General features: G+C 39.3%; 1 protein-coding gene across 1 annotated transcript in view; it reads left to right on the forward strand.

Annotated features, from left to right (window-relative positions):
• EPHA10 (EPH receptor A10) overlaps window positions 1-16,832 on the forward strand; it is a 1,119,172-nt gene that overhangs the window by 909,020 nt on the left and 193,320 nt on the right. Inside the window, exon 8 of the mRNA XM_073562411.1 lies at window positions 14,861-14,969. Coding sequence (XP_073418512.1) covers window positions 14,861-14,969 — 109 coding nt within the window. The remainder of the gene's footprint in view (window positions 1-14,860; window positions 14,970-16,832) is intronic.

Below are 16,832 nucleotides of genomic sequence, written 5' to 3' on the forward strand. Positions count from 1 at the left end.
AGCATAGTCTTTGGATCTTCTGGCACTGTCCTTTCTGGAGCTGAATCCTGTGATCGGACTCATGGGGTTAATTAGGGTGCGACAAACATCATTGATGTCAATGACGTGCATCAACTCATCAATGTGACCATGTCAGCCATAGTGCTCCTTCATCATTTACAGAAGTACAGCAACTTCATATCAATATCTGTGCCAGATACAGATACTTGTACTTGGTCATTGACTAAGATGGAAGAGTACAAGCTGCAATGTTAGGAAATGTTAATAATAGTTTATTCATAGGATTTCATAAATGTGCTCTGTCATGAGATGTCCATGCTATATTCATTTAACTTTCTGATGTAGTGCCAACATATCCCATAGGGCTTTACAGGCCTTGTCATGACACACTGTCTCTAGAAAGGCTCACAATCTAAATTCTCTGTTGTTATGTCTTTTTACTGTCAGAGGAAACTGGAGAATCTGAAAGAAATCCACACACATGGGGAGGACATAAAAAATCTTTGCAAATGCTTTCCTTGTTCGTATTCAAACCAGGACCCCAAATCTGATTTCCTCTAAGCCTCTGTACTGCTATATGTATCAGTGTGCAGCCACTGGGACGTTATGGTGTGAATTGAAGACCATCAAGAGTTTTTCCAGCATTTATAAAATTTCTATAAAACGTTGGGGTTGTTCACACATGATTCTGCAAGAAAGTTTTTTTCAACGTCATTGTAGATAAAGCAGCTGCATGGAGTTTGTGAAGCTGCAGGAATGGGGCACCAAATGTTAGAGAAGTAGAGATGCCTTCCTTATGTTTGTATACACAGTCCTGAATGAGTTGCAGAGTAAATCAGCTATTAAAATAAACATATTTAAGTCCTGAAATACCCCTCCTGAAAAGGACAAGAACTGTATTTCACGAAAAAGGAGGAAAAAATGTATGAGTAACTGAACGAGAAACATTTTTAGTGCTCTTCAAACTGTGAAAAAATGAAATTGTAAATTCCGTATATACTTGTGTATAAGCCAACCCGAGTATAAGCCGACCCCCCTAATTTTGCTATAAAAACTAGGAAAACTTATTGACTCGCATATAAGTCTAAGGTGGAAAATGCAGCAGCTACTGGTAAATTTAAAAAATAAAAATAGATACCAATAAAAGTAAAATTAATTAAGACATCAGTAGGTTAAATGTTTTTGAATATCCATATTGAATCAGGAGCCCCATATAATGCTCCATAAAGTTCATGATAGCCCCATAAGATGCTCCATACAAAATACGCCCCATATAATGCTGCACAAAGGTCAATAATGGCCCGATAAGATGCTCCATAGAATAATATGCCCCATATGCTGCCCCATAAAATGCTCCATAGATTATGCCACATAGGATGCTCCATAGGTTATGCCCCCATAAGATGCTCCATACATTATGCCCCCATAAAATGCTCCATAAATTATGCCCCCATAAGATGCTCCATACATTATGCCCCCCTAAGATGCTATATACACTATGTCTCCAAAACATGCTCCATACATTATGCCCCCATAAGATGCTCAATGCATTATGCCCCCATAAGATGCTCCATACATTATGGCCCCATAAGATGCTCCATACATTATGCCCCCATAAGATGCTCCATACATTATACCCCCATAAGATGCTCCATACATTATGCCCTTATAAAATGCTCCATAGAATAGGCCCCATATGCTGCTGCAAAAAAAAATGACATACTCACCTCTCGTCGCTGGGGGCCAGGTGCTGATGTCCTGAACACTCGGGGACACTGACGTGCTATGGTGGACAGGTGCCAGTGTTACCGCTGGCTCAGGACTCAGGTGCTGGCAATATTCACCGGTCCCCGATTCATCGCTGCGCGCTGCTCTGTCTTCTGGGTCCCTCTGTCAGTAACTGTTCAGGCAGAGGGCTCACACTGACTACATCATTGTGCACTCTGACCTGAACATCACAACCACAGGACGCGGAGGACAGAGTGGCTGCAGTGGTGGACGGGGGATAAGTGAATATCGCATATACTTACCCCCTCCTGGTGCAGTCTCTGCAGCCCCTGTGTTCACCCATGTTCTCTGGCAGCATTTCTTTCCTTCAGCGGTCACATGGTACCGCTCATTAAAATCATGAATATGAGCATATTAATGACTTTAAAGAGCGGTACCACGTGACCCCTGAAGGTGGGTGCCTGAGACCATGGGAGAAGCGGGGGGGCTGCAGAGATCGCACCAGGGGGGACAATAGGATCTGACACCCCCACTCCCCCTCCCCCACCTACCCCGGTATATGACTCGCATATAGGCCGAGAGGGGGACTTTCAGCCCAAAAAAATGGGCTGAAAATCTCAGCTTATACGTGAGTATATACGGTAATAAAAAAATAAAATGTCATAAAGAGTGGTGGTGGAAGGCTCATTCTTTTTTTTCCTATACTGTCATTTTTATTTAAGACTAGATGAAGAGCCCAGCGAGGCCCGGGCATAGTAACTAACTGTGGTTAGTTATAACAAATTATAATGATTATCCTGCATTCAGTAGACCAGTACCCATATACCCATCACTTATCCTCCATCCCATAGTACTGTGCCCATATACCATCATACATATCGTCTATCTCATAGGCCCGAGCCCATATACCCATCATACATATCCTCCATCCCATAGTCCCATGCCCATATACTCATCATGCATATCCTCCATCCCATAGTCCAGTGCCCATATACCCATCACATATCCTCCATCCCATAGTCCTGTGCCCATATACCCATCATACATATTCTCAAACCATAGTCCCATGCTCATATACCCATCATACATGTCCTCCATCCCACAGTCCAGTGCCCATATACCTATCACACATCCTCCATCACATAGTCCTGTGCACATATACCCATCAAACATCCTCCACCCCATAGTCCCATGCCATTATACCTATCATACATATCCTGCATGCCATAGTCTAGTGCCCATATACCCATCACACATCCTCCATCCCATAGTCAAGTGCCCATATACCCATCATACATATCCTGCATCCCATAGTCCACTGAACACTGGAGTGATGGTTGTTGGAAATGGGGATCTATACACCTATGAAGATATTGCATTACAAACCAGACATTTGCAGCTAGAATAGTCATTTACCACATTAACAATATATTACTGAATCATTTAAAGTTAGCTTCATTGGAAAAAATGGTGCTTTTCTTTCAAAAATAAGGAAATCTATAACTGACCCTAAACTTTTGAATGGTAGTGTATATATTAGATATTTATTATATACTGCTCAAAGAAATAAAGGGAACCCAAACAGCCTGTTGCAAATGGAATAGTGTTCCCTTTATTTTTTTATAAATTGCTCTCAGTGAGAGAAACAAAATTGGAATCTTGTGGGTATGATACCTTTTAATGGCTAAGAAATAATAGTAAATGATGTTACAAAGCAAGCTTTCGGGAATGCTTACATCCCTTCATCGGGCTGATAGAACAAAATATTTGAAGAAACCCTATTTATATACAGTTTAAAGCACATGCTGGTGTGATACATGGACATTTCCATAAAGAAATACTGAGCTTGAAGAGAGAATCCTTAATTAGGTAAAATTACATCAATGGTGTGAAAGTTCTGTGAGATCAAAGGGCTGTTTGGCGGAAATAGCTCAGATATGGTAATGGGCCATAAAACCTTCTGACAAATTGAGTCCTGTATGAACAACTATATATATATATATATATATATATATATATATATATATATATATATATATATATATATATATTAAATAGAAAATGGCAGCACACCAAATATGAAATATGTGAAATACGAATAGCAAAATGGCTTTAGTAATACATTTCATAATGGCTTTTATAAGGCATATCAAATATGATATAAGCCATTTTGCTATTCGTATTTCACATATTTCATATTTGGTGTGCTGCCATTTTCTATTTAATATGTAAGTTGCCTTTTGGTATGCACCTATTCAGACTAGTTCTAGATGTGCCGTCAGTTTGTTTTATTACTTGTATACTATTTTTCTGACTGAGCACTCTGCCCTTCATCCAGTGGTGATTTTAATCGCATTCAATCACCTGTTTGGTTCCTATCGTCCTATATATATATACAGGCTTTATCATGTTACTAGCCAGAGGTCAGTTCACACCAGGTAGTCAGTATAGGGACCCATTCAATCTGAGATCACCTTGTCGCTGGTGAATGGGCTCACATCTTTTGGCCAAATTTTGTGCTAAGTATCTCATATGTTTTTCAAGATTGCAAAAGCCATTATGCTATTCATATTTCACTTATTTCATATTTGATATGCCTTATAAAAGCCATTATGAAATGTATTACTAAAGCCATTTTGCTATTCGTATTTCACATATTTCATATTTGGTGTGCTGCCATTTTCTATTTAATATGTAAGTTGCCTTTTGGTATGCACCTATTCAGACTAGTTCTAGATGTGCCGTCAGTTTGTTTTATTACATATATATATATATATATATATATATATATATATATATATATGTTAGATATTATACGGGGCTTTGTGTGTGGAGTGAGTGTGGCTATTCGGAGTGGGCAGGGCTATGTGGAGTTGTCATGGCTTGATACACACACACATATATACACATACATACACTCATTTATATATATATATAGATTTTCACAAATTTTAACAGTAAAAGAGTAAGACAAAATAACATTGTATACACGTATAATAACGGACTCATGCAGATCTCACATATATCTAAGCTGGAAATGACTACCAGCAATCAATATCCACAAAAATACACTTCATATTTATCATAGATTTACATCATCTGATTTGAGGGGAGTGACAAAAGACAAAGCCACCAAGGGGAAGTGGAGAGGTAGGGAAGTGAGAAAAAGATAAGGAGGATAAAAATAAAACGTATACATTTTGTTGCGTTCAGTAATAATACCGTGGAGCCCACACCGCTTTAAATAAATCTATTTTTGCTTTTAGACTAGTCAATAAATATTCCATTTGATGCACATCACATACCTGGCTGCTATACTCCTGTCAATATGGGGGTGAAGTCTTCCTAAAGAAATAAGCAATCAAACATCTAGCAGCAGTCAATAGGTGAAGAAGCAGCTTAGTTGAATACTTGCCCATCCCCTTGGGGTCACATTGAGCAGGAAAACAGAGGGTTCTATTGTAATTTATGTGAATAAATCCTTTTAGATCAGGAATTTGACAATTTCCCAAATCGGTACTATGTTCTCACAAGTCCAGAGAGTATATTGTATGGTAAAGTTCCAATTGAGTAGTAGAGTGCCAACATAGATTCGAGATTCGGGCATTCATTTTTTTAAGCAAATCTGGATAGTGATGCAAAAACATAGGAAAGCCCATTCTTGACATGATTAAACAGCAGTATCACTGCTTACAGCCGCCACCAGTTGTGGAATAGGTGGGCATTAGTTTACAAAAATATACATCAATTAGACCCACGTTCGACAGCAATTATATCACACCTTATGATAGCGCTACATTGAAGGGCTCCTACATTTCTTTAGGTGAACCTATATGTAATAGGATGTGTACAGCATGTACACAATATTTTCCCACTGTTCACAAAGAGCATTGACTGAAAAACTAGGGTGTATGGCACAACATATACATAAGTGATTTCATTCACCCTCTTACTCATAGGTTAACATTGTCAGTCATTATTTGTCATTATGAAAGCTACAATGTACAGTACTGTGCAAAAGTTTTCAACAGGTGTGGAAAAAATGCTGCAAAGTAAAAATGCTTGTAAAAAAGAAGTGTGGATAGTTTAATTTTATCAGTTAACAAAATGTAAATTGAATAAAAAAAACAGAAACATAAATCAAATCAATACATGATGTGACCAGCTTTTGCCTTCAAAACAGCATAAAAGTATCAATTCTTCATGCTGGCTTGCACTCAGTTTTTGAAGAAACATGGAAGGGATGTGGTTCCAAACATCTTGGAGAACCAACCTCAGAGTTTCTGTGGATAAAGGTTTGTGAAAATACTTCTGTCTCTTTGTGTAATCCCAGAGAGACTTGATGATTTTGACATCTGGGCTCTATGCATGTCATATGATCACTTCCAGGACTCATTATTCTTTACATTGAAAATAGTTCTTAATGATAATGGTTGCATGTTTGTAGTTGCTGCCTTGTTGAAAAATAACTAACCAGCTAACCAGTTGCCTCACTGATAGTGTTGCTTGATGGATAAGAATCTGTTTGTATTTCTCAGTATTGAAATGGGCAACTTTGAGGACCATAGACACAGTTGGCCAAGAAGCTATGTGCAGCAAATGAAAGACAGATCATGCTTACTTCCTACAACATCGGAAGATGTCCAGCAGTACCATCAGTTCAAAACTTGCAGTAACAATGGGAACCAGCTAAACCAGTTTACTGTTTGGAAAAAATCTGTCTTGATGTGATATTTATGGAAGAATTGTTGCAAAAAACATACAGTCAACATGGAAACAAGTCGAAACGACTCAACCATGCAAGAAAACAAGGGAATTTGGGTGCAGAATAATAGCAGCAGATGCTCTGGACTGATGAGTCAAAATTTGAAATATTTGGCTGTAACCAAAGTCAGTTTCTTAGCTAAAGGGCAGTATAGTGGTACAAAAATAAATGTCTTCCAGTAACAATGAAGCACGTTGGAAGTTTCATGCAAGTTTGAAGCTACATTTCAGCAAATGAAGTTGGGTCAGGATTGATTTTTTTCCTTAATGCTGAGAAATACAGTCAGATACTTTATCCATCATGCAATACCATCAGGCATCTTATTGGCTCTAAATATATTCTGTATCAGAACAAATATCTAGCCTTTGTCATCAAAAACTGTCTCCAGCATAAAGAGAACAAGAACTTCTTGACATGTTTATATGGCACCCCAAAGAGTCCTGATTTCAACATCAATTCTCAGTGGGACTATATGAGTAGACAGAACGATTTCCACAAGCCTAAATCCACAGAAGATCTCTGGTTAAGTTGTCAAAATTGTCTTGGAGAACTATCTGCCCAGTTCCTTCAAATCCTGTTTGTAAGGGTGCCTATGAGAATTAATGCTGTTTTGATTCAATTTGCACTTTGCTAAATGATACAAATAAACTACTGCCACTTCTAAATTTAATGCATTTTTACAGTACAGTGGTTTTTTAACACCTGCCTAAAACTTTTGCACAGTACTGTATAACTATTGCAATGTACAGTCATCAAATCTCTGTGGAATTCTCACTTTAGAAGATTCATATCAGTTAATGTGCTGTCTTTTTTCTGGACTACACAAGCTTAATGTTTTGTTAAACACATTTCTTGATTCAATGAGACATAAAATATCAATGATCAGCAACAGGTTAAAAGAAGAATCAGTTCTACCAGTTCCAGCTAGAAAATAGAGCCAGAGCCAATGTTTGTAGTCTGAACTAACACTGTAAGATGAGCTTGTGGATTAACTAGGGCAAGGATTTGATATAAATTTGGAAAGGAGCAGATTAGTTGGGGCAAGTGATTTTTATCTGCTGGCAAAATTGTATGTATGTATGAAAACCTCTCATTTTGTTCCATTAAAAGGCTCCAAAGCCACGACGGCGGCGGTTCTCACACAGTTTGTTAAAAAGCCATGGCAGTGACGCGCATGACAAAAATATTGTTGTCTAAGAAAAGGATGATTTCCATTTAAACAGACACCACAGTTATAAATGAAAGGTTGACATGATAGCTTGCTCAGTATGAATTTTACAGATTGTGCTTAACGGGGCCTTAAATTGCATCCGTTTACTGCTCAAGAGACATTTTCAGAATGCATTGAATCCAATAAAATTTTTATGGAAAAAAGTGTAGCTGCCTAGAACCTTCTCATGCAGACATTAAGTTGCAGAAAATTAATGAATAAGAAAAGTATTCAGATATCGTCATTTTAATGTGGCCTTGTGATAAACAGGAATTTTTTTTTTCAAGTCATTGTATATGAGTGTATGAGTACTACAAAAGCCAGAGTGCAACATTGTAGTATTTCAGTAGAGTGATTTTGAAATACTTATTTCAATAGCGTGGCCCTGTCTGGCCGGCAATGAATTGTTTTACATTTATTTACAGTACCTTATGGGACCCCCAGGAAAGTTATTTGCTCTTATTACATTTTATGATTAAGATAACTTCTTAAATTCTTCCATCAACATCAACTGTATTCATGGAGGTCATTTACTCTTCTGAATTTATTTTAAAATATTTTTTAAAAATATTTTTACAAGTGATAACGTTATCCCTAGTGAGTAGATAGTACTGCCGATCAGCCCTCCTCAACCTAGCTGCCATATGAGATATGCACATATGTGAAAGTCAAGATATCTGGGAAAAAAACAGATCTTTTTGTTTAATCACTGACAATCCCTTTAGACTTTTTATTCAGAGATTGTAGGGAGGTCATTACAAATGCTCTTTACTACATGTGAGCACTCTATATGCCTCAGTATGATATTTCACCTTAGGGGAGAGTAGCTCAGTGATTCAACAGTTGATGGAACACGCCACCATATTTTTGCATTAGAACTATATGAAATCCAATATATTAAAGTTCTGATTGCCTTCTCATGAAATCAGAATCATATTAGTGACTAATTCAGCCTATGAGTGACTGCAGAGTAAGAAAGAATCCTTTTTGGCTAAGAGAAGGAAGGTGATATGTGCTCATCTGGTGAGGAGGATTCTCTAAGCCATAAGTCAGGATGAGCAGCATGGACTGAAGGCGATGATGCAGGGAACTTGATTTACCAGTTCACGTGGAACAGCAAAGAATGGGATGATAGGGTATACAAGATTACAGATAGACCAGCAAGGCTAAAATCAATAAAAGTAGCTGCAAATGCACATGAGAGCAAGACGCTATACTGGAAGAATACTGGGGCAACACATGGGCTTTGGGAGATATTAGAGATACTTGCTAGGTCACCTGAGTAACCTGGCTCAGAATAGTAAAGGGGAGCCAGTCATAGGAGAAGGGAGCACTGCCCGGAGCTGGAGCTGGGATAAATCAGGGAACTCGTCTCTATGACATCTATGTTCTCACACATGATTATTTGCTAACAAGGATCACTTACAGCTCCATGAAATTACATTTGATTTCAATAGGGCGCAGAAAGAAAACTGCTGCCAGACTCCTCTGACAATGTAAAAAGACAAAAGGATCAGACATTTAAATTTGATCTGTGCATCCTTCTCTCCAACTATATCATCTATCATTGGGAAGAGAGGGTGTTATGAATGGGTCACCGAGTAGGATAGCAGGCCCAGGCTAAGCCACAGAAAACCAGAGCGGTTGGTAACTAAGCGGATTGCAGACCCTTGATCCTGTCCACACAACTAGCAGTAGCTGTGGAGCGTACCTACGATGATCCTAGACGCCTCGGCACAGCCGGAGAGCTAACTAAGCCTAAAGCAAGAAAGGGGAAATCTAAACTGCCCCGGAGCAGACCCCAAAGAAATAGATAGCCCCCAAACATATATTGTCAGTGAGACAAGATGAAAACACAAACGCAGGCAGAAAAATAGACTGAGCAAACGATGAGGCCCACACTGACTAAACAGGACAGTAAAGTAAAGACACTGTCTGCAATCACGCAAAAATACCTGCAAAAGTCCAACAAGTCTCATGCACAAAAATTACTGAAGTCGCACGACTTCGCCCCCACTATATCAGCACTCTGGTATATTCTGAAAGCAAAGCAAAAAGAGACCAATATAACAGGGGACAAAACAAACTGGCACAAGCAGTAACATATGGGCGGTGATTCAGCATAGCCCCAGCCGGAGCTGGCTGACCCGCACAAAGCAGAGCTAGACAAAACCAGATCAAATGCAAACAGATTAGCAAATTAACCACTTAGCTGAACATGCAGTGACAGAGCAGGAGACATCAGACCTCAGAAGGCACAGGAAGAAAGTCACCAGCAGGGATAGAGGGAGTCGGCTGTCTTAAATCCCAATCTGAAACCCCAGATCTCCAATTGTCATCCTCATTATCAGGTGGCAAGCCTCTGTCAATCAGATCAACTCCACTACCTCCAGTAACCACCAGAGGGAGCCCAGAAAGAGAACTCGCAACCCCTCTGTCATTCTAACCAGCTCCAGTACCTTCAGTAATCACCAGAGGGAAGCAAGAGAGAGAATTCACAACAATAGAGGATCTCCAAACACGTTAGATGGTAAACTATACCCTCCAGAATTATTGGCTTTAGTTGATATTAATCTAATATGTATTGGTTATTTTCACGTAGGTCCGAACCTTCCATCAGATGTGTTTTTTTCAGGAGTATTTTCTGATATATACAGGTTAAATGGATGAATCTGATGTATGCCATTGCCTAGCCATACAGTGACATATATTGCCTATTAATCCAGACTTAAAGCACCAATGTGGCATTTTTTTTTATTTCACTGCTAGAGTGCGATCACTAATGTGAGTTCCCTTCCCCTTGTAATATTCTTACCAGCAGCCATCATCATCTGTTATCAGTGCTCTCTGCAGGATCTCTCCAGTGGTTTCTGGGCAAGCTGGAGGTCAGTTATCAATGTAAATCTGTAAGAGCAAGAATGAGGCTCTCCTAGTCTTCCATTGTTAGCTTGTGGTTGTTAACTCTGACTTCCGGTCAGTCAGAACTAGCTGCGGTCATAAGGTGGTGGAGCTGGACCAGAATGGTGATGAGAGGAGCAGAAGACAACAGCTGGTGAGCATATTGCTATGAGCAGGGGACATGGATTAGTGATACAACACTTGCGATAAAGTAAAAAAAAATCAGGAGTGTAGCTTTCAAACTAAAAAATGAAGAGGGTACAACCTCTATACAGAAAAAAGTGTAACAATGTATACTTGCTTGTCAAAGTCCAAAAGTACAGATTTTTGGTCCAAAGAGCCCTTGAGATATTGATGGGTCTGTTTATTATGACATGGACTGAGCATCATTTCATTGGAGGCTGATTATCTCTAAGCATGCAAAGACAATGTAGACAATTGCATGCTCTTCATTTGTGATGACATTTTACAGAAGGTCCATTTTTGTTCCGCCATAACTATAAGCCAGTGCACAAAAGACATAAAGAAAGGTTGCACAAATTTAAAACGAATGAACTTGAGCAGCCTGCACAGACACCTGACCCTATTCCCATCATTGGAACAGCATGTACAACAAGCTCATATACAGTTAGGTCCATAGATATTTGGAAAGAGACAACATTTTTCTAATTTTGGTTCTAGACATTACCACAATGAATTTTAAACAAAACAATTCAGATGCAGTTGAAGTTCAGACTTTCAGCTTTCATTTGAGGGTATCCACATTAACATTGGATGAAGGGTTTAGGAGTTTCAGCTCCTTAACATGTGCCACCCTGTTTTTAAATGGACCAAAAGTAATTGGACAATTGACTCCAAGGCTATTTCATGGACAGGTGTGGGCAATCCCTTCGTTATGTCATTCTCAATTAAGCAGAATAAAGGCCTAGAGTTGATTTGAAGTGTGGTGCTTGCATTTGGAAGGTTTTGCTGTGAAGGAAACATGCGGTCAAAGGACCTCTCCATGCAGGTGAAACAAGCCATCCTTAAGCTGCAAAAACAGAAAAAAGCAATCCGAGAAATTGCTATAACATTAGGAGTGGCAAAATCTACAGTTTGGTACATCCTGAGAAAGAAAGAAAGCACACGTGAACTTATCAATGCAAAAAGACCAGGGTGCCCACGGAAGACAACAGTGGTGGATGATCACAGAATAGTCTCCATGGTGAAGAGAAACCCCTTCACAACAGCTAACCAAGAGAACAACACTCTCCAGGAGGTAGGCATATCAATATCCAAATCTACAATAAAGAGAAGACTGCATGAAAGTAAATACAGAGGGTTCACTGCATGGTGCAAGCCACTCATAAGCATCAAGAATCAAAAGGCTAGACTGGACCTTGCTAAAAAACATCTATAAAAGCCAGCACAGTTCTGGAAGAACATTCTTTGGACAGATGAAACCAAGATCAACCTCTACCAGAATGATGGAAAGAGAAAAGTATGGCGAAGGCATAGAATCATAGAATCATAGAATCGTAGAGTTGGAAGGGACCTCCTGGGCCATCTGGTCCAACCCCCTGCTCAAAGCAGGATTCGCTAAATCATCCCAGTCAGATGTCTGTCCAGACTCTGTTTGAAGACTTCCATTGAAGGAGAACTCACCACTTCTCATGGCAGCCTGTTCCACTCATTGTTCACTCTAACTGTCAAAAAGTTTTTTCTAATATCTAATCTGTGTCTCCTCCCATTCAGTTTTATCCCATTGCTTCTAGTCTTTCCTTGTGCAAATGAGAAAAAAGATGATCCTTCTACAATGTGACAGCCCTTTAGATATTTGTAGACAGCTATTAAGTCTCCTCTCAGTCTTCTCTTTTGCAAACTAAACATTCCCAAATCCTGCAACCTTTCCTCATAAGACAGGGTTTGCTGACCGGTCACCATTCTGGTCACTCTTTTCTGAACTTGCACCAGTTTGTTGATGTCTTTTTTAAAATGTGGTGCCCAAAACTGGACACAATATTCCAGATGAGGTCTGACCAAAGAGGATTAGAGGGAAATAATGACGTCACGTGATCTAGACTGTATGCTTCTGTTAATACATCCTAGAATTGCATTTGCCTTTTTTTTGCTGCTGCTTCACACTGTTGTGACTCATATTCAGTCTGTGATCTATTAGTATACCCAAGTCTTTTTCACATGTGCTGTTGCTTAGTCCTATTCCTCCCATTCTGTATATGCTTTTTTCATTTTTATTGCCCAGATGTAGTACTTTGCATTTTTCCCTGTTAAAACCATTGTTAGTTGCTGCCCACTGCTCCAGTTTATTTATATCTTTTGAATTATCTCTCTCTCTCTCTCTTCTCTAGTGTTAGCTATCCCTCCTAGCTTTGTGTCATCAGCAAATTTAATCAGTTTACCCTCAATTCCTTCATCTAAATCGTTGATAAAGATGTTGAACATTACAGGGCCCAGGACAGAGCCCTGTGGTACCCCACTTGAGACATTCTTCCAACTGGATGTGCAGCCATTTACAACCTTTTAGAGCCTTTTACAACCACTCTTTGGGTCCGATCACTAAGCCAGTTATGAATACACCTACAGTAACAGTTGCCTTGTCCATTCCATACTTAGTCATTTTTTCAATAAGGATTGTATGAGATACTTTGTCAAATGCTTTGCTGAAGTCAAGATATACTATATCTACAGCATTTCCTTGATCACCCAATCAGTGATTCTGTCATAGAAGGAAATTAAGTTAGTCTGACATGACTTATTAGTTACAAACCCATGCTGACTCTGTTTAATCACTTCATTCTTATCCAGGTACTGACATACATGTTGTTTAATAATTTGTTCAAAGATCTTTCCTGGTATAGAAGTCAGACTCACCGGCCTATAGTTGCCTGGGTCCACCTTCTTCCCCTTTTTGAAGATAGGAACAACATTTGCTCTTCTCCAGTCTTCTGGGACTTCTCCTGTTCTCCCAGAATTTTCAAAGATTATGGAGAGGGGTTCAAAAATTTCTTCTGCTATCTCCTTCAGTACTCTGGGGTGTAATTCATCTGCACCTGGAGACTTGAATTCATTTAGGTTAGCTAAGTGTTTCCTCACTATCTTTCTGTTTATAGATATCCTGGATTCTTTACTTTTGACATATCCTCAAAATCCTTTATTATTGCTTTTGACATCTCTTGCAAGCCTCAATTCATTATCAGCTTTAGATAATCTGATTTGTGCCCTGCAGATTCTGCAGACAGCATTATATTCTTCTTTAGATATGCCTCCCTCTTTCCATTTTATAAATGTTTTTTCTTCCTTTTTAGCATGTGCTTAAGTTCTGTGTTCATCCATCCTGGCTTCCTTAAATGCTTCCTATTCTTCCCTCTTTTCAGAATTGTTAACAATTGTGCTTTGAGAATTTCATTTTTCAAGATTTTCCATCCTTCCTGGACATTTTTGTCTTTAAGGATATCCAGCCATTGGATCCCTCCATTTCTCTTTCTGAATCCCTTAAAATCTGCCTTTCTGAAGTCACCTGAGCTCAACCAAATTCAGCATACATTTCACTTGTTAAAGACTAAACATCAGACAGAAAGGCCCACAAACAAACAGCAACTGAAAACCACCGCAGTGAAAGCCTGGCAGAGCATCAAAAAGGAGGAAACACAGCGTCTGGTGATGTCCATGACTTCAAGACTTCAAGCAGTCATTGCCAACAAAGGGTTTTCAACCAAGTACTAGAAATATACATTTTATTTACGGTTATTTAATCTGTCCAATTACTCTTGGTCCCTTTAAAAACAGGGTGGCACATGTTAAGCAGCTGAAGCTCCTAAACCCTTCATCCAATTTTAATGTGGATACCCTCAAATGAAAGCTGAAAGTCTGAACTTCAACTGCATCTGAATTGTTTTGTTTAAAATTCATTGTGGTAATGTCTAGAACCAAAATTAGAAAAATGTTGTCTCTGTCCAAATATATATGGACCTAACTGTAGTTGTGGTGTCTACATACTTTTGACCATATAATCTAATTTATTTGTGCATTTTGCTGAACCATACTGTCTCACTTAATGTTATGTTTATTATAACATCTAAATTATGCAAAATCCTATCTGTATGAAGGTACATGACTTACTAAAGACTTCCACATGAAATGCATTTAAAGTAATAGTCTTAGTTTGTATGAAGTTATTTTGGCATAAACAAGTTTAAGCATGTACAGGGTGATAAAGAAGTAATTGTGCATTCCTCTCTGTCTTTTTGTTTGCTTTGTAGTGGCCCTTGCTTCCAGTGAGCAGAATCCGCTGATCATCATAGTGATAGTGTCCGTGGCTGGATTCATTGTGCTACTCTCTATGGTAATTGGACTAATGATATGGAGGAGGTAAGACTCTTTATTGGATTACATACCTACTAGCATAGTAAATTATATGTAGATTTACATTGGTTTAAGCAAAATTAATTTATTCTAGCAACATTTTCACCTATTATGTGACACATTTGAAATGATGATTAGAGTTGAGTGAAACGGGTCGGTCAATTTCAAAAAACGCCGACTTTAGGTAAAGCGTGAGGTCGGCCATGAGGTCGGCGACCCGAGCACCAAAGTCGCGTTTCAAATAATGCATCCAACGCCTTTTCTCAGCCAATGAAGGTGGACGCACGCTGTGGGCAACGTGATGACATAGGCAGCAGCCACCACCATTTTAGAGAAGGGCATTGAAGTGATTGGCTGGCTTTGTGTGGCGTCACAGTGGGTATAAAAGGCTGTGACCGCCGACCGCCATCTTACTTCTGCCGATCTCAGAATAGGGGAGGTGCTGCTGCTGACTCTGAATAAGGGAGAGTGTTAGGCAGGGAAGAAAAAAAACTGCTTCTGCTGATAGCGCTTTTCACTGTACAGTTAGTGTTAGGGAATGATTTTTGCTTTTGTGCAGCAGCGCTGGTGGTGATTAGGCTGCCTTTTAAGGCTACCTGCTAGCTGCATTGCTATGTGCACACTACTGTTCAAACTGCTTTTTTCAAAGCACTCCAACTTTTATTATTTTGTCCAGGTGAGTGTATTGCCAACTGTTTAGCAATAAGGTTCGGATACGGCTTTAAAGAAGGCACCACTTGGATATGACACAATTTTATTATACAATGATCAATCTAAATGACAAAAACACCAAATCAATGGAATGTATGACAATGATATCGAAATAGAAAGTAGTATGATATTGCATATACTTATATATTCAAACTACAAAGGTTTTGGTACATATACTCACATCAAAAAGAAGAAGAGAAAAGAATCTTCACTATGGGCATTTACATCTGTCCGGAAATACTTCAGCTGGAGGAGCGGTCAGCAAAGACAGAATGCTTTCTAGGACCTACATTGTGAAGAGCATCCTCTTACACAGGTCCACAAAGCTCCTGCCTCTTCTGACTGCCTCCCGGGCTTTTATATGCTTTAAGCAAAAGGCTTACACAATATAATATCGTGTAAACATGAAAATACACAAGTTAATTGTCTGATGTTCCAATCACATGACAGTGGCCAGCTATCAAGAATAAATAACATAAAAAAAACTTGCATCTTTGGACTATTTTCTCTTGCCCTAACATTTACATATGATAAGAGTAAATCATACACCAGAACAAAGTTTCCAACAACATGCTATGATCATAAACCTAGCACAAAATATATAAATTTCAGACTACAGTTAAAGAGATCTTTAAGATTGAATACACTATAATGGTTTCAGATCGCCAACTATATTTCTGGTTCTACATTAGGTTTCCCCAGCTATATTTCTATAGCCTTATGTACAATAATGTGCAATTGTCTATATGCCTAGTCCACTTTTAACCCCCATATGACACAAATATCAGGTGATGCCTTGTTAGTATACTCACACCATTCACTGCTCTTAAAATTCAAGTAAGTCAACAGTAGAGTTGAGCGATACCGTCCGATACTTCAAAGTATCGGATCGGAATGGATCGGCCGATCTTTAAAAAAAGTATCGGTATCGCCGATTCCGATACCGGAAGTCCCATTCAAGTCTATGGGACTTCCGGTATCGGAATAAGAAAAACCCTGTTTTTGCCTTGTACAGCCTCTCTGGGGTCTGTACGGGCCTTTCGGGGGGCTGTGCCGGCCTGCCAGGGGGTCTGTGCAGGCTCCGGTGGTCTGTGCAGGCTCCGGTGGGCTGTGCCGGCCTGCCGGGGGGCTGTGCCGGCCTGCCGGTGGTCTGTGCAG

Source organism: Dendrobates tinctorius, unplaced genomic scaffold, assembly GCF_039654945.1.
Source record: "Dendrobates tinctorius isolate UK_male_01 unplaced genomic scaffold, ASM3965494v1 ptg000015l, whole genome shotgun sequence".
In the NCBI taxonomy this organism is placed as follows: Eukaryota; Metazoa; Chordata; class Amphibia; order Anura; family Dendrobatidae; genus Dendrobates; species Dendrobates tinctorius.